Source organism: Polyodon spathula, chromosome 2 (assembly GCF_017654505.1).
Source record: "Polyodon spathula isolate WHYD16114869_AA chromosome 2, ASM1765450v1, whole genome shotgun sequence".
NCBI lineage: Eukaryota > Metazoa > Chordata > Actinopteri > Acipenseriformes > Polyodontidae > Polyodon > Polyodon spathula.
The window spans coordinates 44,369,373-44,393,962 of record NC_054535.1 but is presented as its reverse complement, the minus strand read 5'-3'; the positions used below and the strand labels follow the sequence as shown (position 1 = coordinate 44,393,962).

The window sequence follows — 24,590 nt, the reverse complement described above, 5'->3', positions numbered from 1 at the left end:
AGAGAAAAGTGTAAGGTACTGCACGCAGGAAATAAAAATGTACATTATAAATATCATATGGGAGATATTGAAATTGGAGAAGGAATCTATGAAAAAGACCTAGGACTTTTTGTTGACTCAGAAATGTCTTCATCTAGGCAATGTGGGGAAGCTATAAAAAAGGCTAACAAGATGCTCGGATACATTGTGAAAAGTGTTGAATTTAAATCAAGGGAAGTAATGTTAAAACTGTACAATGCACTTGTAAGACCTCATCTTGAATATTGTGTGCAGTTCTGGTCACCTCGCTATAAAAAAGATATTGCTGCTCTAGAAAGAGTGCAAAGAAGAGCGACCAGAATTATTCCAGGCTTAAAAGGCATGTCATATGCAGACAGGCTAAAAGAATTGAATCTGTTCAGTCTTGAACAAAGAAGACTACGTGGCGACCTAATTCAAGCATTCAAAATTCTAAAAGGTATTGACAGTGTCGACCCAAGGGACTTTTTCAGCCTGAAAAAAGAAACAAGGACCAGGGGTCACAAATGGAGTTTAGAAAAAGGGGCATTCAGAACAGAAAATAGGAGACACTTTTTTACACAGAGAATTGTGAGGGTCTGGAATCAACTCCCCAGTAATGTTGTTGAAGCTGACACCCTGGGATCCTTCAAGAAGCTGCTTGATGAGATTTTGGGATCAATAAGCTACTAACAACCAAACGAGCAAGATGGGCCGAATGGCCTCCTCTCGTTTGTAAACTTTCTTAAGTTCTTATGTTCTTAAGATCACCACTGCCTTGGAGGTCTTGCTGTGCTGGACCTCACCTCTTATGGGCACTCCCTTTGGGACAGAAAGGGAATCTTTGGGCCAAAAACAACTACACTTCAGACCCCCTACTCAGTCATTGATATATCCTACTGAATTACTTAATAATACAGATGATCTAATATTTTGTATGACCACACTAGTCTTAAATTACAGATTTTATTCAGACTTTACATGAACACCGAGCAGGTGTAAACCATACTTTTCTATAATAGGGCTATCCAAGAAGTTTTTGACCGTATTGAGATTTGGGGCTGAGCAGGTCAGTCCAGTGAGTCCTGGAGATTCCAGATAAAAATCTCACGAGTGCTAACTCAAACATCATGTCTAGTAAGAAACTACTCAAAACTGTAATTGTACAGTAATTTGATGTATTATGCCTTGACTAAAGACAATACAAAAACAGCAGGTTTATCCTGTAAATATGAGGGTGCTGATATTATGTTTGCTTAGATCATTGAAATAGAAACTAAGAATTTATCATAAGGCAGGATTTGAATCAGTTTTATTTTCTAAAATTAATAGCATTTTTTTTTTTTTTCCATATACACTGTTTACTAAATATCATATATTTTCACTAGCCTCTGTGTGGTAAAGCATCCACAGGTCAAGGCTGCTCTGCACTCTTGAAAAAGTACTCAGAAACTACGGTTCAGCACATGTTTGCGCACTTTTATCACTCATAAACAAACAAACAAACAAAACAAAAGGTTCAAACAAAACAGTTAAAAACATCAACAACATCATTACAACATTACATTGCCCAAACTTTGGCTACCATGGTATAAATAAACAGCGAGCACAACCTGCTGCTCTCTGCTTCTTTGTTTTCACTCTTCTGTTTCTCTGTTTTCACTGTTCATGCTTGGCATACGCCTTCACTGAACCATCTCCCTCTATGCCATGTGCTGCCAACAAATAAACATTTAATTGTCTATTAGATTGTATTTGGCCATTGGTTAACTATGAAAAATTTCAATAATCCAATTTACACTACGTGGCTGTGCAAAGGTGGCCATCTTGGCCCCAGGCTGTTCTTCTGCACCTGAGCCAAGATGGCTGCCAACCACAAAACACATTCTTGTAGTGTGTGCGGGGCCTCTACCCTGCCCAGCTTGATAATTAAAAACTGATGACAGAATGATGTTTTATGCCAGTAAGATGAAAACATATTCTTCAGATCAGCATACTTCAGCATCCAAAGAATAGGTATGAAGAGAGGCACCCAAAAAGCTCAGTTGATGCCTTTAATCAACAGTGAACACCACCTTTCTTTTGAAGTCAGCGTGAAGATATTGTTTGTAGTGAACAAGCCAATTTACAACATTTTCCCATTGAACTTAAAAAATCTGTTTCACATATCGAGTGCTGATATTCATTAGGTTGTACTGTACAATACAAACACACATGTTAATAAGCTAGTAACTGTAGAATGATCCATCAAAATCTTAAGCTTACTTTACATCAGTGTTCTTCATTGCAAGGCCCGCAGGCCACTGACGGCCCCTGGTGGGCTTTAATGCGGCCCCCCACGTGCAGCCCCTGACAATACACAAATGTGAAAAAGGCGGTGTGGTGGCCCTCACTGATGTCTTATCCGCGAATGTGGCCCCCCTCTGAAAATTACTGAAGAACACTGGTTTATATCATGTTCAAACTTGAACCAGCATCACGTGCCATGCTTATGTCTTGTTTAAAGTTGTTTTAAGTGTTTAAAGCTTACCAATAATGCATGTATAGGTGATGGTGTTTTTTGGCTAGGATACTTTGTGGGACTATCTTGTTTTATTTACGTTCTTCACAGAACTGTAGTTTCTTAATTGTTCATGGTCTTTGGTTAATGAATATACATGTACACAGGTTTAATTCATAATCCATCAATATAGGCTGCATGTACCATCCACTGTTCTTGGATAACAGATAACTTTAGATGTTAAGAAAACGTTAGTCAATTTACAAACAGTTCATGAACAACTGCTGTCCTATAGCTTGTGTTGGGTTAAGAAACACGTTTCTGTAGATTATTTTTTATATATACAGGTAACATAGTATATACACGTAGGTACATGTGTATAGGGACACTGTTGAGAAAACATACAATACACAGCCATGAAAATTACTTTTAAAAATGTGTTTGAAGATACAACTGGAATTTAAATGTTTTAATAGCAGGGGAATGTCTCATAAGAATTATGTGTATCTGTGATGCACCTTAATATTACATTATATTACAAGTAGCAAGTTTGTGTTTCTGAGGGTGGTGATTGGTAAATATACTTAGCTCTTATTAACTGTTTATCTCTTATTATAAAACCCTGGTAGATGTACATGGTGTTTTTTTGTTTGTTTGTTTGTTTATCATTTGCTTAATTATGCTTGGTTTACTTTGGTAATTCAGAGATGCAAATAGGTAAGTATTTTTGGTAACCAATAGTATAATTGTAGTGTGTGCTCCAGGTGTTTTTATAGGTTGGAGAACTACACAATTTTTCATCATGGTTTCAAGCTCAGAAGTTTATGCTATGTCATTGACTGGTTTAAAATGATACAGGAGTACTAAAATGTACATGTTTTCATAGTTAATTGCCAGTACAAGAAAACAAACAGTAAGTATTACCCTGAGCTCTGTAACTACGTTTTCTTAAAATATGTAAACATTATGTGTATTACTTTGTGGAGATATGGTTGGAATATATATACCTCTATACCAACCATATATATATATATATATATATATATATATATATATATATATATATATATATATATGTGCAGGGGTATAAAAGAAAAAAAATACATAATAGAGCACACTTAATTGAAAGACAGACTACAGCAATGTTACAACACATGTTAAACGTAGGCATAGTTTGTAAATATGGTACACTATTATTTAAAATATGTTTATATCCATAAACACAATCAATTTCTAACAAAGTCAAACAATTAAGTGTCGTTCATGAAACAAATACATAACACAATACACACAAGTGTATTTATAACGGGTTGAATTGCAAGTAAAATAACATTTTCCCTCTAACTAGCCACGAAACGTCACGATATATATATATATATATATATATATATAATATTATATATATATATATATATATATATATATATATATATATATATATATATATATAAGAGCCAGCTGCCCTTTATATATATATATATATATATATATATATATATATATATATATATATATATATATATATATATATACAATATCGACTAAAGTTAAATTGAGACCATTAACCATTTTGCCGATAACTCCCTCTTGTAGGGTAATCAGTAGAGCAAAACCTTTTTAACACATGAAAAAGATGCAAAACAAAACACCTGGTCTAAAAATAATAAACCAAAAAGGAGATGGTCGCGCGAGTTTATGTCGGTTTCAGCCTAATTTCAACCCTTTTTTTTTTAGTTTGGGGACCCATCCCCTTGTGTTTGAGCCCCCTCCCAATGGTAAGCAGAGGGCGCGCTCCCGTTGTCGATGTTACGTCACCGGGCTCGCTGCTGTCCTCGCGCGCTAGTTAAAAGAAGCAGAAAAGAGCAAAAAGAAACATGTGAACATTTCTGTAGATCTAGAAAGAACGAGAGAGAGAGAGAGAGAGTCACAGTGCTACCTTCTTAACGCACCACCACTGTGGAGTCCTAGCATTTAACTTCAGGAAAGTTAAACTGACATCACAAGTTCTTTTTTTTTTTTTTTTAACATAACAGATTTTTTTTTATTCCATCATAACCAGCACTTGCGTTAATTTATTTAAAAGTATTATTTACGTTTTTACTTCTATTTGTAATACACTTTTTATATGTGTGTGTGTGTGAGTGTTTATTATTTTTGATCAAATAAGGCTAAACAAAATTGCAATTACTTATTTAAAAAAAAAGAAGAAGAAGATGGTGCATTTGAAATTCCTTCTGGTATTGGCAGTTGCAGTTAATTTCTGGGAGAGTGGTGATGCAAAGTTTGGTGAAAAAGGTGAAATTGGTCCAAGAAGGAGGAGATGTCTGGATGGAAGCACACCAAGGCGTCTGAAGAAGAGAGAGAGACACTTGTCAGTGGACGGCAGCCGCGGCGCGGAGATTTGTCACACGTTCTACCCGCGGCAGTCCTGCTGTTACACCAGAAGTGCCCATCAGAACCTGCACCTTCGGGATGCGAGGGTATGTATGACACTAAAACCCGCCTGGCTGAATTATAGCAAGAAGAAAGTCAAGTCACTATATTTTGGCGAAATGAGAGATGTTGACCTCCGGTTACCTATAATGAAAGTGTTATGATAGGCGACAGAACTCCACTGATGGTAATAACTGACAATATTAATATTTTCCACTGATATGTTGTAATTCAGTGTATGAACTACATGATCAGTTAGATCGTGTCGTTATTACAAGCAAAGCACTACACTCCGCATATGAAAAGTGCTGATAGGGTAAGGGATGCTTGGTACTTTGTACAGAGCGAGACTTTCCTAGGTCAGACGAGCGTGTCCAAAGCGTTCAAGTGTTTCCATGGTTATCGTTTTCTGCCGTAGACCTGCGTTATAACGTCCAAATCATGCAGACTTTAGTGAAGCAGTGTGCAAAGCTGGCAAGTTAGTTGTTGTTCTGTCAAAGGAAGTGTGAAAAAATAAAGCAGTCATCACGGAAAAGCGATTGCGTTGGACTTTTGAAACACAGCACATGGTATTTCCACTGTGTATGAGAGCAATAGAACGAAAATAGCCTTCGGTTGATTCGTTTTCAAATACACTTAAACACTGCAGCCTAGGTCATGCATGTCCAATGTGAACAGTTTAAAAAAAAAAAGTTTGGCATTATGACAATGAGTTTAAACAAGAATATTGACAACTGTATTATTTGTTGATTTTATGCATGAGATGTAATAATTATTATGTTTTTTTTTTTTTGTTTGTTTGTTTTTTACACAATCCAATATGTGTATAGATGGCATTCAAAAGTTATTAAATTAAATGTGTTGTCAGAAACTATGTGAAGTCTGAAAGTTGCAAGAGGTTGCCATGTGAAAACAAAACACTGCATATAAAGTATAGCACAGATAGGACATTTAACATGGTAAAGCTTTACATGTACTGAACAATGGCAATATGGTATGATTGTTTACTATTTACACCACTAATGTTACATACCCCTAGTGTTATTTAATTACCTTAGTGGTAGCTCCAACCTAACCAAAACCATTCATTATTAAGAGTTATTACTGGGAAACCTTAACCCTAACTTTAACCTCACTGTAAGCAACAGTGATTAAATGCAAATAATTATGGACTGATTAATATTGGTATTGAGGAACTGCTTTAATTTGCTCAGCACTGGTGTAAATAAAAATTCACCCCCTGCTTTATATATTGTATTTATTTTATTTTATGAAAAAGACCACAGCTACAACAGTTTAGTTGACAAGTTTTGTGAAGAAAACCAAATGTAAACTAAAGAAAAAAAAAGTTTCAGCATTGCTGGCCCAAAGGTTATAGAAAAGAAAATATGCAGCCTGAATTGGATTTTTATGCTCAGTTCACAGTAGATTTCCCTCTATTCTCATGTAAACAGCTTCTACGAATCAACATATGTGTCTGGGTGGTATCTCTCACTTTGTTTTGTGACAAAAAGCCATATTGCATCATTTAATTTGCTCAAGTCATGCAAACAGGGAAAAATCAATAGGACAAAAAGGGGTCGGCTTATCCTCCTCCCCACTAAACTGCTGCCCACACACAGAGCCCTGTTGCTTATGGCAAAAGAATAACAACAACACCATTGTGTTTGTTAGTTGGTTCACTAATGGGTGAAACTGGAGAACATCATTCTCCCTCGGTCTTTAGCGCTGTCCAACTGTTCATGCCTTTGAGAGAGCATTTGTCCTGCTCCCATTCTATTCCCAGATGGGCGAACGATTTCTTACTGTAGGCTTTTCATCTGCAGCTTTTCACTTTCACTTGCAGTGATATTTGGAGGATATAAAAAAAAAAAACAGCAACAATAATAATACAAATAAAAACTACTGATAGGAATGACCTTAGTTAGACATATGCAATAAACAAACAAATCATATTTATTTATTTTTACAACAACAGGTTCCTCACAGCCTTTTTAATGGCCAGGGTGCTCTGCAGTTCCACTGCCTGAGATTGTTTCACAGCTCTGGCTGCTGTCAAAGAATGGGTGACAAGTAATTGTTTTCAAGTGTGTCCTTGTACATTGATATGTTTGCTCTGGCAATTTCGCAGACAAAAGCTATTGTTGTGCAGATTCAACTAAACAAATAACTCATCCTGGGGTCTCTTTAACAGCTGCCCCTGTACAATGATCACTTTACATATTGGTCTTTTGATAGAGGTATTGTAATGACATAATCCAGTAATGCAGCACACCAAAAAATCTGTGTCCTGCTCTTCATGTTTTAACAGCTAAGTGACTGTGTTAAAATATGCAGTTGCACAAGGCCAGTATATTGAGTTTTTTTGCATTGTATCTACTGTTTTAATTGAATTACAGTACATTATATTTAATGAAAAACAGTGTTTATTTTTTAAAATATTTTTTATATTTTTATAAAAAAAGTATTATTAAAATCTACTGCCCGCAATAACAGCTATGTGATTGATTTCTACCCAGAATGTTTCTGCTTAATAAGTGTCAGTTAGTAGGGGGGAGGTCCATGGGATGCAATCATACCAGTTTTAAGGTGATCTCAAGAAAGAAAGAAAAAATCACCCTTATATTTGTTGACAATCCAAACATGCTTCTCACTCTTTTTACGTGCAACAGCATTAATCTTGATCCTATTACAAGTCTCACAATGTTACATCAGTATAGAATGACAGAAGATGACACATTTGCTGCAGATGTTGTAGCAGCCTTGTTTTAATGTGTTACTGTAACTATAATGTTATGATATTTTGTTTTCCATGTTACATAACAGCACTCCAAACATAATGTAAAATGTATAAAAGCTAGTTTATATATCTTTTTTCTATATTGTGTAAAAAACCCTTCCCCTTTTTGATATTACAAGTTTTACAGATGAGGTTTTCGTTTAGTGTTGAGTGAAGAAGAAGCAGCTCTTCTTGTGTGCCTGGCCAATGCAAAAAAGGCCAATGTTGCAGGATTGGCCAGAAGCAAGTTTAATTGACTTCGTCAGACTGTTGATTTGTTGATACCAAAGCTAGAATGATGGCTCTGTCTATCTCCAAATGGGTATTTACACTGTGGACCTCACACAGTGCAAAGTGTTACCAGCCTGCTGTGTTGGAACAGCATGGATTTGGAAAGAGGATAATATTGTATTTAATTTCAGATAATTTATTGAATCCCACTGCTTAATCTTTTGTTTCGTGACCAAAAACACATTCCAAAAATGGTGAGAATAACTCCCTTCTATAGGATCTTGTCTTTGTGCAAAACAAGGGGATCGATATAATAAAAGGAGGGTGAGGACCCTCCCAGGTAACAGCTGGTAAAGGAGGAATGAAAACCTTTGGATTTTGTTTTAGTCCATGTAAGTCAATCCGCCTAAGATATACATTGACTGTATAAGGGCACACAGTCTACCAGTGTGCCGCAATGATGCACAGTTGCTGTGACTAATACAATCTCGATATATTATTGTAGTAATCAAACAAAAAATATAACCATACCAGTGGAAAGTATGGCAATATGCCAATATTATATAATTAACGAAAAACATCTCAGGATACGATGGCTCCTGTGTGCACACATTCCAGCTAGATTATAACATTTTACAACAAGATTTGGAGGAGGTTGTAATTTTGAGTAACACCTTAATGTATAAGGAAAACCTGAGAGAGGGTCTGAAATAGCATCATAAAATAACTATAATGTTTATTTTAATATTGCTGTAGATAGTTAATGTACCTGCTCCTACGTCACTATTTACACTAACTAGGTGAGACACAGCATCTCATTTCCAATGGGGTCTTTTCTTTCTTTCTTTATTTGGGAACCACTGAAACTACTTAAACCTAGACTAGCGCCTGCTGTAGCTATCAAACAGGATTTATTCAAGCCACAATTAGGGGGTTTATACAATGTAAAAATGTGTACAATTGTTGCCTTGTTTTGTTTTTATAATATTTAATCTGTGAAAAATGGCTATTGTATCTCTACCCTCCTCCCTCTATCTCCCTCTCTCCCTCCTTTTCTCTCTTTTACAACAGGTCAGTTTTTTTTTGGTTTTTGGTTTTTGGTTTTTTTTTTTATAAGTGCACACAGTCATTTGTTTACTTGTTTCTGGTTTGTTGCTTTCAGATATTTTCTGTTACCAACAATACAGAATGTGCAAAGCTGCTGGAAGAAGTCAAGTGTGCACGCTGCTCACCACAGGCTCAGAATTTGTTTAATTCGCCTGATGTAGAGGATGCTGCTGATAGAGAGCCGGTTCTGCCCTTGCTGTGCAACGACTATTGCAGAGAGTTCTACTATGCCTGCAGAGGCCACATACCAGGTAATACGGCATTAAAGTGGAACTATAGGAGAGAAATGTTTGCCCGGTTATTGATACCAGGTGATGATGATGATGATGATGATGATGATGATGATGATGATGATGATGATGATGATGATGATGATGATGATGATGATGATGATGCAATGTGGGCGTTATCCAATTCAGAAACACAGCTCTCTAAAACTTTATCCTCAGTCATGTTGTTAAACAAACCCTGCATCTGGAAAGCACCTTTATCATATTTCATAGCAGAATAAGCACCGTTGATTTAGAAAAACAAACAAACATGACCCTGTCACTGGTGACTTCATATTTTGTTTTCTGTAGTGCAAATGGAATGGTTTAATAATGTAGAAACTTGTGGAAATTGGAAGTGGGTGATAAAGTTAATTAGTTCTACTTGCAGTTTTCAGGTTAGCCTCCCAGCGGAAAAGACTTTTTGAATTTTTTCTTTTTTTAATGTCGTTTTTCATGACCTGTTATTCATTACCTGCACAAAAAATCCTTGAATATCGCCTCTCTCCTATTGGTTTAGTTTATAGTTTGTCCATATTCTAGTCATTGTTTTATTATTGTATTTGTAAGCCACTGAGCATTTCTTTGTAACTAAGGCTTTCGTAATACAGCTGGTTCTTGCTCTTTATCACATTCCCCATAGTGTAAGTGGTAATGGATCGCATTTGCCAAGTCTGCATGCTAAGCAGTCATAACAGATCAGATCTACGGATATATTCAGCGCTAAATGAAAGGAGATATTCCACAGTACACCACAGTGCCTCAGCGCTCAGTATTAGCTAACTCCCAGCTACTACCACTGGCGACCTGATCATTTATGTTTTCTTATAAATTATTGCTTAAAGAATAAAAAAGAGCAGGAACTAATCTGCAGCAGAAATGAGAAGAGAGACATAGAGCACTGAGAAGCACAGGAGCCGGAGCCACAGGAACCTCACTCCCCAGATCAACATATGTGGTGACGAATGACAAATTTATTTTTCTACAAAGTTTGTGTATATGTAAAACTGCTGAAGTGCATCAAGATGTCAAGTGCTTTGGGTGGCCACCCAAGTTGTCTTGGAAGATAACCAGATGGAAGGATAACTTTAGCACTGGGATGTGGACAGAGATTTTGGGCAGTGAAAAAAAGGAGAAAAAATTGACTTGCAGACTGTGTGTGCAAAGCCCTGATATACTGTATTTGTTTTTAAATTTGTCATATGTTAGTAATCTCAGCAATTCAACTATAAGTGCTTTTGGAAGCAGAGAGGTCTTATAAGAAAAGCTATTGTTTTTTTAAGCCTAAGGCACAACTATTTTTTTGTTGACAGAAGTAGATGCTGACAGCCGCCTTAATTGTGCCAGTAAAAAACCACAATGTTGGGTGGAAGGTCATTTCTCTGCCTCCACAAACGCAAATCAGCATTTGTAGTGACGTGTAGACAGGCATTTAAAATAGTATTACTATATTAAAGTTGGTAAATAGTAATGATATTTAGGGAAACAAAATGTATTACATTGCATCCAAATTATCATACCGAGTTGTCTCATCATTTTTGGTTAACTTTAAAATACTTTTAGGTGTTACTTTTTTAATGTATCTCAATGGACAAGTGTGATACTGCTGTTGCAGATTACAAATCGCTGCCCATCAGCGTAAATGCAGCCCCATTCATATCTCTGCATTATGTAACCTACTGATAAGATGCCTGCATTTGTTTCAAAACTATTTTCTTAAATTGAAATTCAAAACTTTATGATATAAAAGATAAAATACATGATATTGGGAAAGTGAATTGCCCTAAATTATTATTATTTGGAAATTTCATCTCTACATTTCAAGAAGATTAGAAGGACAAAAAAAAGAATATCTGGGATGGTAGACTGTAACAACTGGTCGATGTATCAATTAGGTTAGGGTTTAATTACAAGAAGGTTTGTTTGACTCACGCTTCATTAATTTTGGACTAGATTTAACTTCCTTACACAAAGTTAGATCTTTAGCATAGAATTGCAATGCAGTAGTATTGTAAAGTAAGGTGCGTTATACAGGTATGACGGTACTCATGTCATGATATTACATATTACATAGTAAGATCAGATAAGATCTTCACTCTAGAGCAATGTTGTGTTTTTTGTCTTGTATCATAATACAAACGATGCATACCTCTATTATGGTACAATATAGAATGTAAAGAATCATAATTCATAGATACACAAAGGATTTTCACACCCCTAGTACATGACAAAGCAGGTAGCCGTAGACTGCCATAATGGCTGAGGTTTCTGCCTCAGCTGCAAACTTGTGCTTTTAGCTTGGTTTGGAAACCTGGGTGTCCTAGATTGCTTGCTTGATTGACCAATGAGTGGATGGCTGTGAGTTTCCGCAGATAATAAAATAAAGCTTTAAGATCATTGTTTTCTGTTTAGATTGTTGTGCTTTACTATCTGACTTTTATTAAGTCTGCCTTCTTTTCAGTTTGCAATCAAAGGAAAACCTTAGGTCGTGTTAATGCTTTTATCACTGGTATATTTGTACTCCTCCTCTGAGAGTTTAGACAGGGGAACTGATATTTCTGAGGTTGCCTTTAGTTCACTTGTGCCTGTTAAAGCCTATTTGGATTGTTGTACCGTCATCAGCATTGTCCTAAAATGAGGATAATATGATTGATATTCAAAAGCGTATTATATGTATTTAAATTGAACAGGATCAGTTTCCTCATCAGATCAACATATGATATTCTCCCATCACCACAGAACCTAAACCTCTGGGTGGGTGAAGATCCCGCATGTCCTTTGTGTTCATCACCTGCAACATTACGGCACATTTTGACAGTGTGTAAGGTGGGTCTTAGCCAACCACCAAGAAAAGGTGTTAAAACATGCCTCGCCCAGGACAACTGGAAGCAGCTAGAGACTGGAAAATGCTGGCAGATGTTGGTCAACAGCTTATATTTACACCTGAGATTGCCACCACTAACCTTCAACCAGACATTGTCTTGTAGTCTGGATCAGCACGGCTTGTTCATCTGGTAGAGTTAACAGTGCCATGGGAGGATGCTGTGGGTGAGGTGTATGCTCAGCTAGCTGCTGAAGCGGAACAGCGAGGATGGAGAGTCCAGGTTTACCCAGTGGAGGTGGGTTGTCGAGGATTTGTGGCACATTCTACAACCCGGTTTCTCAGAGATGTCGGGTTCAGTGGCCAAGAGCTACGTCGCACAGTGAAGAACTTATCTGAAGCAGCAGAAAGGAGCAGCAACTGGCTGTGGCTGGGGATCTCAAGCACAATAGAAAGAAAGTAACGCTAATGTACGAGTAAGTAAGCTGGGCTGAGTTGAGTGGGGGACGGAGGGGGGTGATGCTGGGACGCCAGAATCACTGTTGAGCCCTCATGAGGTGTCGTGGGCTAGTCGACGAAACACAGAGGATGGGAGGTGCCCACTTGAAAACCCCAGAGATGTACCCTACTTAGCTCAATCCAGATGGTTGTCATGCTGTTGTGATGGGGAGACCGCACTGTGATTGCTCCCCGGAGCCAGCATCGCAGCCATTGTGTGTGCTGATGCGCTGGGGAGGCAAAATAAGCTGATCCCTTGAGCCAGCATTACACTTCAGCCATCAACACCAGGCAAAAGGATATCTACATCATCAGATGGAAAGAAACACAAATGGATGGAGATGCAGATGGATCACATTAGTTTACTGTAAAGCTACGTCTTAGTTGGTGCTTAGCTTGGCGAGAGCCGAGTTCAAATCAGCATGAAGTTTTAACACCTACTCTCATGTAATGGAAATCGTTTCTAAATGTAGTTGTTTCTAAACGTAGTTTAATTATGTTTCATTATGATAAGATTACCGATTTTTCAAACAGAAACATTACGAGATTAGCTTTGTGATCCTTTTTCTTTGTTTTTAAATTATGAATTATTGTTTTACCAGTTTTCTGTTTTAGGTAATCATTTTTTTGGTCAAATCACTTGCCAGTCTAACTAATGTCTGGAAAAAAAAAAAAAAACAATTAAGAGCACACCAGAATAAAAAAAAGAATTAAAACTTGAATTAGGTCTAGAGTGCACTATTAGTGTAGGCCCATATTTTTAAAGAGCACCATTGAGACAGGTGTAGGTAGGTACTTGCCCCAGGGTCACTCACTAAGTCACTAACTAGCTGAGATTTAAGACAGGATTTCCTGGCTTCCATGCTTGGGTAAGATGTTGATGTTTTCACTAGAAAATCCTTTGAAACTGAGTATTTACTGTGTACAGTATGAAAAGATTAATGTTCCAAGTGCTTCCCTTTTTTTCAACAACAACAACAGTATTGCTACTATTTTGCTCCTATAAATTACAAGGTAGAATATTTTCCCTCTGTGAGATTTTCAACTGCAAACACCAAGTGTAACCATTTTTTTTTTGTTTATCCTTTTTCATAGAATTATTCCAAGCTGATGTGGATGAGTTCTGCCTGTATTTTGGAAGAAGAGATAGCGGTTTGTGCTTTCCAGATTTTCCCAGAAAACAAGTGCGGGGGCCAGCCTCTAACTATTTAGACCAGATGGAAGATTATGAAAAAGTAGAAGAGATGAACAGGTTCATAAAGATACATACTGTTTGATTTAGAATAAAAAAAAATTGGCTGTGTTTATGACAGCCAATTGTATAAATCTGTGCTAACATCTGTGTAATCTGTGCAATGCAGATGCTTTGTTCTGTCTAGTCATTCTGTTACAAAAATAACCTAAAAACACCACTGTTGCTGAATTAATTACACTTACTAAAATGTTAAAGGGGTAACACTTTATAAAAAGTGTTATTGTATAATTATATATTAAGAAATGTGTGTTTTAACACTGAGTAAACATAAACTCTTGATGCTTTCCATTATAAGCCCTAAGAACCGTCATGATCAAGCACATATTTTAAAGTGTGACCTTAAAATGAACAGTTCACATTAGTAAAGTACTTGTTGACTCAGTGTGACTTACAGCAAGTTTGACTGACAATGAAAGTCCTTACAGAGTGGCTCTAAACACCAGGCTAGTATTGCACTAATGCACTGACCTCCTGTATTAGTAACTTTGAGAGAAGAAATTAATTCACACTCTGAAAATCAGATGGGGAAATCTGAGCTGGAGATATGACAAGTTTTCTGTCTCAGTGTCATACAGTAGGAGGCTGCATTTCTCGGAGTCTGGGTTAGTAGTCGGCTTCTTGAGGAAAAGAAGAGAAAATGTGATAATTACACTGGTCTTACACAGCAGTCGTATGGCTGGGTGCTGATGCAACACTGCTATCGGCAGGCACAGATCTGGTGGGAGTCCTTGGTGGTTCTTCAAGCCCTGCCTCTCCTGGCAGGGGTCTGCTTAATAGCATACAGAGAATACATAAAATAATGAAGACCCCAAATATCTGATGTGTACAACAAAGCTGTGCATCTCACATGCAGATGTACAATTGTTCCTAATTAGACCTTCCACTTTAAAATTGTAATCCTTTTCGTTAAAAGATGTAGCGTATCTGCTTTCAGATTTACTTTGAGTACGTTTCAATCCATTCTAGCCAGAAAACAGCTCTAAATAAAATCTGTTTCCATTCATTCAGAGATCTCACATTAGAAACTAATCGTGTTAATAATGATAGTCAAGTACTTTTTTTTTTTTTTCAAATGCATTGCATTGATAAGCTGACCTTGTATAGAAATCCCAGTGGGTGCTGGCATTTCTAGGTAATTGTTAACAGCAGAAACATTGCTAAAGACAGTATTACACCTATTGTCTTTTAAGCTTTTTATGTAACCCTAAACTTCATTATACCTGCACAAAACTATTTAATTATGTTCAAATTCAATGAAATTAGGCTTTCTGTACTCTCACAAAAGGGAATATTACACTTTAAGTAATGTTTCATTGAGTGAAGGCAACTACCGGTAAGATGTTTTTCTTTTTTTCTTTCTTTTATGTAACTGGATATTCACATTTTCTGTTTAGAAAACACAAGCACAATTGTTACTGTGTTCATGAGATGCTGCGAGGCCTGAGGCAACCTGTCGGAATTGTGAACTGCGGGGATGGATCTCAGCGGCTCTTCATCCTGGAAAAGGAGGGTTTTGTGAGGATTCTGACACCAGACATGGAACTGATCAAAGAGCCCTTTCTGGATATCCACAAGCTTGTCCAAAATGGAATAAAGGTAGGCACTCCTTCAAAAGACGATGTCAACTAAAACCTCTTCTCATGCATTCCACAGTGAATAATACAATAAGAATGAAGCATTACAACACAAACAGGGTTTCAATAAAGAATGATGCTTGGTTACAAACTATTTGATAGGTAATTGTATTGTCATAGGTTGTACACAAGGAAGTATAGTACATACGGCTCAATCCAAAGTCCATATTGTAAGAGCCAATTTCACAATAAAACTTGAGAAGTACTATGTTATATAATTTGTAGTAGTTGCACCTTGTTCAATATTAATTCACAAACATTACTGGTCACCAGTAAATTAGCAGTTGCAGGAATTTAAATAAAGTTTGACTGTAGTAATACGGTCATACCTGCTGACAGTGATAACACTCAAGTGACCATCTGAAAGGGGTCTATATCCAGGTTATTCAATGTCTGATACCCGCAGAGGTTCATTCTCTACAGATCATCCTAATTATAGGTTTTATAGTACAGCATAAAGTTTTGCATCACCTAGAATTTTAGGATTGAGACATAATTATTGTTTTAAAACTATTTTAACATAATATAGATCTTTTATTTAACATCATGTAATCAAAGAAACTACAAGACTATATCGCAAAAGTCAACCGGAAGCCATAATGTCACCTTGTTATATTTTTATCAGTTTTTTGTAAAGTACAGTCAATGCCGCTTATTAACAACCTATCCCAGCAAAAAGTTGTCATTATCCAAAAGTTGCCAGTAAGCGAAATTCCCCTGTTTAAGTGTATTTTTATGGAACAACGATATATAGCCCTACTGCAGTTGTACAAATGTGGCACTGAAATACATGTGTTTTAAATGTTATAGTGTTAAAGATAGCATAGAACTGTTTTCTTCACCCATGTGAAAAATAAAAAAAGGGAGTAGACTTAAGTAGTACTACAGTTGTCCTGTAAGAACACAATTTTAAAATAAGAACTTGTATAACGTTTTCTGCTTTTTACAATGTACCACCTCCTGCTGTAAATACATTTCAATTTTGCATGCAGCTTCGTAGCCAGTAAATATGCAGTTGCAAAGTCAGTGTGTTATAAAAGCTGCATGAAGTATGCGCATAAATCATGCAAGTGCACTCTGTAGCCCTGGCAACTAGTAATAAAGTTGTCAATAAGGAGTGTACAGTTGCTAATATCAGAATTCCATTAACATTAAAGTGTATGGGACGGGATTGGTTCCTGGGAAAATGTTGTTAATAACCAAAAGTTGTCTTTATAAGGGTTGCTAATAACCGACATTAACTGAATATAGAAAACTACAAAGCAGTATGTAATTCAATATGTTAGCTTAACATTATTCGGGGCTCTGGAGGTGCGCATCTAGTAAAGGCGCTATACGTGAGTGCTGGTTCGATCTGGTCTATTCCACAGCCGACCGTGGACATAAGTTCCCAGGAGGTGGCGCTCAATTGGCTGAGCGTCGCCGGGGGGGTGGGGGGAGGGTTTAGGTCGGCCAGGGTGTCCTCGGCTCACCGCACACCAGCGACCCCTGTAGTCTGGCCAGGCGTCTGCGGGCTTGCCTGTTAGCTGCCCAGGAGCTGCGTTGCCCTCCGGCGCAGTAGCTCCTGGGTGGCTGCATGGTGAATCTGCAGTGTGTAAAGAAGCGGTCGGCTCACAGCACACGCTTCGGAGGACAGAGTGTGTTCATCTTCACCCTCCTGAGGCAGCGCAGGGGTGCTAGCTTTGAGCTGAGTCTAAATAATAATTGGGCATATCAGATTGGGAGAAAATAACAAAAATAACTGGCAACAACTAAAAAAAAACAAAAAACTTAACATTATTCACCAGGTTTCATTCCTGAAGTAAAATGTGTTTATTCTGTAAGATGATGCAAAACTATGATTATGCTATAGATGTATATAGAAAAAGGGAGATGAAGGATATTATTGCAGAACAACAAGGGAACCAGAGTTGTCTGTTACCTGTAGAATGACTTTCACATGACTTTATTTAAAGGCAAACCTAAATATTTATACTTAATCCAATGCTTTCTTAAAAACATAATTTTAATTTATGTTAGTGTAATTTCATTAAATTTGTTTAAAGCGAGTGTTTGTGTTAAAGGTGATTACTATGCACAGAATATGTTAAGGAGGTTATAAGGTTATAAAAACACTTGTACGTTGCTGACATGTACCAAAGACACACACAGTGTTTTGATTAATTAAAGCAATCTAGTGGTATTCATAAACATGAAGTTCCCTGGTGGGTATAATCTCAAACTTCAGACTTCCAAATCATCTCTTTTTTAAATTTTAATCTATTTCCCTATTAAGAGCTAAAACAACAGCCAAATCTGTTTTGTTGAAACAAAGACAGATATGGTGATTTACAAAAAACAAATGTGTTGACATTCTCTATAATAGTCGCCTGCAATTTCGTTGGTTTTGGCTCTTGTGAGAACAAGGAATGAAAAAGATCTTTAAAAAAAAAAAGCTGCTGTAAATATTTGAATATTTTCATAGTATTGGTGAATACTACAACAGTCAGTTTGAAAACGCATCGTTTATAAAGGATGCATTGTTTAGATTGTGTCCAGGAGTGGAATGGTATTTTGGCAGGAAGTTTATGTAGTACACATGCCTCTCGCTGCCTTCTTAAGGAAACATTATTGTGAGGCCAACAGACCCGTGGAAAGGACATACAACAGCTCCACTGGAAATGCTCTGCGTCTTATCATTAAACTTAATTGTTTGCGGATAAAATAATCATTATGACAATTATAAGTGGCTTAAGCCCCAGTGCCCCAAGAGTCTTATTTTGAGATGGTAGCTGTACTGTAGCTTGTAATTAAGCAGCATCCTTGTGGGTTGAGTGGACAAGGAGCTGTCTGTTTATTCTAAGTTAAGATGGATCAACAGGACTTTATCCTTTATACTGATTTAGGGCTGATAATCCTTAAATTTAAGAGCTTGAGTGGGGCGACGAGATAATGTTTTATCATTGTACATGCACATGCTTAGATTGTAATGTACTGTGTTTCCTTCAGCAGGATCCCTTGGTGCCAATTAACCGAACTTATTCCAAAACAATGCTCTGTTTGGAAAGCATAATTTTCAGTGTGGGTGTTCCTTGAAATTGTATACTTCATACCCTGTTATTACTAAGCTGTGTGTTACGCATTTCAGAATGCCAGCTTCTTTTTCCAGTAGGCTGCCAGTTAATTCTGACATTGCAGCTCTATCCCACACACAGAGCCTGCTAACCCCTGTTTTACTTTTCTTTGCAATTGAACAACGTTTTTTTTCCTGGGTGTCGTAATCATCCAACCAAACACAAAGCATTTATTTGGCCAATTATTTCCATTAGACTTTCATGTGTGTAGCAAACTACATACAGGTGAACCTAGTTGTTGTAAAACAATACATTTACAGTAATTACTAAAGTTAGATTTTTAAGTGTCAACTTTCAATGAAAGGTTAGCTGGAACTGTCAGATAGTTTTCACTGATGAATGCAGCTTTTGGGATTCTGTAGAAAGCATCAGAAACCATTTTTTTTCTGTTGAAGCAAACAGTTTGTTATGATACCTTGAGGTATTTTGCTGTATGTTTTGTGGGTTGGAACTTAGTTGTTCTTCTTAGTTTGACTTTTTGAATAGACTAGCAGGATGAATTGAGACATGAAACTTCTTTATAGAAGTACATTGGAAACACTGCTAATAAACTAAAAAGTGTCTGGCACATCCTTGCAAAATATCTAACAATTTAAATTGAATCTCTACAGTGCGTATGTTAGATGTATGTTTGAATTATAATCTTAATTCTTAAAACTTTATATAGTAAAAAAAAAATAATAATCTAAAGTTTGTTTTGTAAATTAAATACAGTTTCATATTTTAAAAAGCCTTACTTATATCACCCTGTTGCTACCTTTATTCGTATTAAACCTCTCATTGTGAACAGGCATTTAATTTAAAGTGTGGTTTATGTAGACGCTTAACAAAAAATATATGATTCTAAAACAAGCAAATACTTCCTAGAATGTTATTTGTGTTATCACATGAATAAAACAGCTGTTACATTTTTTTTTTCTGCAAAGAAGGTTAGTAAAGTTATTTTTTTTTCTGTCCATTACAGACACTGCAGTTATTAAAAGTTCACAAAGGCTTTATAGTAATACGTGAACATTAGATTCCCTGTTGAACTGATACAAAGTAAATGTTCATTCACAATGCATTCCACATGTATTTATACTTATCAAACCCTAACATTAACCAACATGTACTTATCATAAAGTGTGACTTGAAATGCTTGCTTACTTATCATGTAACAGATTTATGCAAAGCATAATAGCGTAAAATATATAAACCCGACGTGTTTATGCTTTATTACCTGCAAGTGCCGGTAACTGCAGTCTTCATTATACAAACTGCAAATCAGAGTATTTAGAATAAGTTGAAGGTCCTTTATAGCTCTCTTAGGGTTTGTTTTCTTTCTTTTTACCTCACATTTAATCAAGACCCATTAATATGTCAACAGGTGGATAAATTATTTCACTCTGTAGTTTCTTCAGCTCGCTGTGCATGGAATGCCTTTCCTTTTTGTGAAAAATATTCTACATTTATTTTCTTCCAACTATCAGTTTTCTGTTTTTTTTTTTTCTACTCCAGTGGTTTGATTTATAGTGCAAAGTTTTGCTGTGTGTACATCTATTCTGTGCACCACATTAGTATCATTTTGCATAGCTGCATAGCAGGACAGGTATAATGATTAATGCACCCAACTACAGGTCAGTTAACTATAATTTCACGGGGGGGAGGGGGGGGGCTTTTTCAACACTATTTCTACTAGTGAGGCCACAATGCTGCTGCTCTTCAACTGATTGTAAATTTGATCTGGGGAAGACTTTCATAAAGGGATACTCCACGACCCTAATGAACAAGGAGGGTTCACATTCTAAAAGCTTTTCCAGAGAACTGAAAAAGAAATGGTGTGCAGGGAATATTACTTTTATTAAACCTTCCACCTTAGAGGCTGATGGATATGGAAAGAGACCCGCAGAAATGACCCATTTTTACATGAACTGCCAATACCAACAGTGTAACTACCAACAGTGTGACTTATTTACATATTAATTATGGCGCAGCTATCCTTATAGCGTCTTTATACAAAATAACTGTGGGTAATTATTTAATGCTGGCTCTGAATAACATACTAAAAACCATCAGTTATCTTTCTTTTTATTTGTTTTGTAATTGTGTACTTAAAGTGCCATAATTCAGACTTAGACCTTGTGTCAACTGTCCAAAAACTGCAGTTTTATTCTACTGGAAAACTGTGTTTGCAGTGTGGTTGAACTTCAGTGAAACACATTTATCTATCTTTATTTCTGTTGTGCATCAGCAGGTTTGCAAATGGTTAATTTCTTAAAGAATACAAGCAATTTAAATTAAAGTTGGCTCAATGTAGATTTTTCTATGCCTTTGGGAAAATTAGTATTACTTTGTCAGGACAATTTATCAGTCATAGCCTATGTGATTCATTACACCATGGGAAGGGTTGTCAGTGAAAACTAGTATTTCACTGCATTTACAGCAGTTTCTTGGTGGTCGTGAAGTTAAAAGTAATAGGTTCCACAGACAGGGGTTCATGGCATATTAGGTTTGCTTTGTATAGTTATATTTATGCTGGGAAAACAAAAAGTGGTGAATCAACTGCATAATAGTTTCAGTCATAGTATTATTATGAGCAAATGAGTATGGCTTTCTTGTTAGCCAGTCATGGAGATAAATAAAAAACAGAACTTAATACACATAACTTTCTATGGCACCGTCAAATGTGTCAGGTGCCTCATGTTTCTGAACAGTGTTTTGGAATAAGGAAACTTTTATTGAGGTTAAGCCTAGCTGATTACACAGGTATTACTTGTGTTAGAGTTCCCCCCTGCTTGTCAAGCTGAATGCGTTCAGCAAAGCGTACATGTATGAAATGCATTTTTCTTTCCTAGAAGTTCCTTCTGTGTTAATACATTCCTTTGCAGATTCTTTTGGAACATATGGCAAATGGATGAAAAGTCAAAAAGGCTTTTTATTTAGCATGGCATGACAGCAGTACAGACTAATTCATTCAGGGTGTTATCGCTGCAAGAGCCTGCTAGCTCAGTTTCATAGCCTTGAGTGTAATAAACAACCACTGAAACAAATATTTCCAGTGCAGATTGTAAACATACTTTTAAACATAAAGACTAACGTTCTACTCATTCCATCTCTGCTTTATCTATAAAAAAAAGATTGTCATTGCTCAGAGACTGAAATGATATAGCTGCTTATTAGAGTTAACTATGATGAACAGACCACCAGAGTCGTGACAACTGATGTAGTTGCCTCCAGGGTAAAACAAAGGTTTACGTATTACACAAGCAATTTTAACTGTTTTCTAAACAGGCTGCCAAGACAGTGGGAGTTGGCAGCTAACCCCATGTTTCAGGTTTTTGGTTTCTGCATGGATTAAAAGTGACTGAAGATTCTGGACCTTTGTGTCTTCTATGAACTACAAGCAACCTAATAAATTCTTTTAGCCACTTAAACCTGTATTCATGGATACCTCCAAAGATTACATACACAAATCACTTCACAATGGGGCAGTAAGAGGTCCTGCTCACAGATAAGCGCCCAAGACAATAGTGTGTGCCCCGGCTAGGAGAGTGCACTGCCTCAAGTGAAATGTTTTATAATCATTTTTGATGCAGTCGTCAAGGAGAGAAAAGAAAAAGAAAGTTTCGGACACAGATTATCCTAAGAGAAAGAACAGAGAGAGAAAGGGGGAGAGGGGAGCTCTTTTTGGTTCCAGCCTGCAACACAGTAAAGAATATAATTAACTTCATGATTCTTTGTGTTTTTCATTTGACTGCAGGGAGGAGATGAAAGAGGACTTTTAAGCCTTGCATTCCATCCCAATTACAAGAAAAATGGAAAGCTGTATGTCTCCTATACCACCAACCAAGAACGGTGGGCCATTGGACCACACGACCACATTCTTAGAGTGGTGGAATACACAGTATCCAGGTACTGCAGAACAAATACAAGTCTGTGCTCTCCAGGTAGTGTCATTATTATATTCTTGAGGGTAAACATGTTCAAGTATCTACCAAATCAAATTAAAAAAAAAACAGATATGATTGTAGCTGAAACAGTCTGCAATGTGGTTTTGTTTGGTAGATCAGAAACAGTAAGTACATAACTATTGTGCAATACAGAGGAATGTTGTAGACGTTTTATGCTTTTTTTTGTGATGTGAAAAACATCACACAGCAACAATCAAAATAAATATGTTTACTAATATGTTTTCTGACAAAGAACAGCATGTAGTTTCAGTATATTGTAAAGTATATCCCCCTAAGCTGTGTTTAAAGTAAAAACTGTGGACACTGTAGTATATATAAAATAAAATAAAATTGAAAGGCAGATAAAACCAAAAAAAATAAGATTAACTATACCAACAAAAAATGGAAATGGAATCGATTTTTTTTTAAGTATATTTTATTTTTAAGAAAAAGTTTTTGCTTTCAACTTTTCTTGTTTCTATTTTTCTGACTGGTTTCCCTCTAATAGGAAAAACCCCAACCAGGTGGACCCGAGAACAATGCGAGTGTTCATAGAGGTAGCAGAGCTACACAGAAAACACCTGGGAGGTCAGCTGCTCTTTGGGCCTGATGGCTTCTTGCATATTTTCTTAGGGGATGGGATGATCACACTAGATGACATGGAGGAGATGGATGGATTAAGGTAAATCGATTATCTGACAGCAAGTACAAAGTATGCACAGCATTGACATCCAGTTTGTCAGGGGTATTGCTCCCTACAGCTAGTGTTTTGATCTATTTTTACATGGAGAAAAGTCTCACTGATCAGGACCATTTTTAATTCATTAGTTAGAAAAAAACAAGGTCTAAAATGTCAGAGTTTATTTGATGTTGTGGAAAATGTTTTAAAAACTCTGCAGCTTTATATATTGTGCTGTGCTTATTTTTCTATTTTGTTGTTGATGATTTGATAAAAGGACAGCGCCCCTAAGGTATATGATGTTTCTAGTGATTTTACAGGCTCTGTACTGAGAGTGGATGTAGATACAGACTGTTGCAGTGCACCATATTCTATACCAAGGAATAACCCCTACTTTAACAGCACCAATCAGCCACCTGAGATATTTGCACATGGACTTCATAATCCAGGCAGGTAAGTGGGTATGTGCTATATGTTGTCTCTAAGAAAGGGGGGATGAGGAGGGTGTTATTGCTTACTTGCCACTGCACAGAGAACACCTTGTTAATTTCTGTTCATGACTAACATGGACCTGTTCCATTCCCTCATAATGTAGTGTGATTCATGGCGGCTGTGCTGTTAGGAACTCATGTAAAATTCACAGAAATGTACTGTTAATGATTCCACTTACTGTAAACGTCAGCAGTTTGTTTGTTTTTATAGTAGCCAGTGAACTTGTAATCAAGTTCACAGTTACAACTATTCACCAGTTAGCCAGTAATTGCTATAACTTCCCTACACAAAGGTGTTCTCTCTGGAAATGAACAGCAAGGCACATTGTCTTCAGGTGTTTCTTTCTGATTTTATTTGCTTTTTCTCATTAGGTGTGCTGTGGATCAGGGTCAGATAGACATAAACGGCAGCCTTTTAATACTTTGCTCAGACTCAAGTAGCAAGAACTCAACGGCAAGAAGAATACTGCAGATATCCAAGGGTAAAGACTATGGTAGGTTCTGACTAGACCTTCGAATGTCCGTGCAATTGATAGAGCTTCAGTAACACATTTCACTTCATGTAATCTGAGCCAGGAAATGTTTAGTTTACTAAAAGAAAAATCATTAGCTTTGTATGTAAATCCTGGGGGAATAAATATGCAGTATACGGATGTTTTGGTTTTGATGTGATGGTATCCAAACAGTTTAGCTTTTTTTGTTTTTTAAATCAACCTGTTTACTAAAGAAAATTGCAGCATATCAGTCTCATTCTGTTTGAGCACACTAGCTAATCAAACTGCCAAGACTTGGTGGGCTCCTGAGTGACGCATCCAGCAAAGGCACTCCACGTGGATGTGCCCTATAGCCTGGGG

At 36.8% G+C, this 24,590-nt stretch overlaps 1 protein-coding gene across 1 annotated transcript in view; it reads left to right on the top strand.

Annotated features, from left to right (window-relative positions):
• The first annotated feature begins 4,391 nt into the window (after positions 1-4,391).
• LOC121296995 (hedgehog-interacting protein-like) overlaps positions 4,392-24,590 on the top strand; it is a 34,641-nt gene continuing 14,442 nt past the window's right edge. The window contains exons 1-8 of the mRNA XM_041222988.1: positions 4,392-4,977; positions 9,103-9,298; positions 13,731-13,887; positions 15,285-15,486; positions 22,377-22,528; positions 23,075-23,248; positions 23,555-23,698; positions 24,109-24,230. Coding sequence (XP_041078922.1) covers positions 4,711-4,977; positions 9,103-9,298; positions 13,731-13,887; positions 15,285-15,486; positions 22,377-22,528; positions 23,075-23,248; positions 23,555-23,698; positions 24,109-24,230 — 1,414 coding nt within the window. The 5' untranslated portion in view covers positions 4,392-4,710. The remainder of the gene's footprint in view (positions 4,978-9,102; positions 9,299-13,730; positions 13,888-15,284; positions 15,487-22,376; positions 22,529-23,074; positions 23,249-23,554; positions 23,699-24,108; positions 24,231-24,590) is intronic.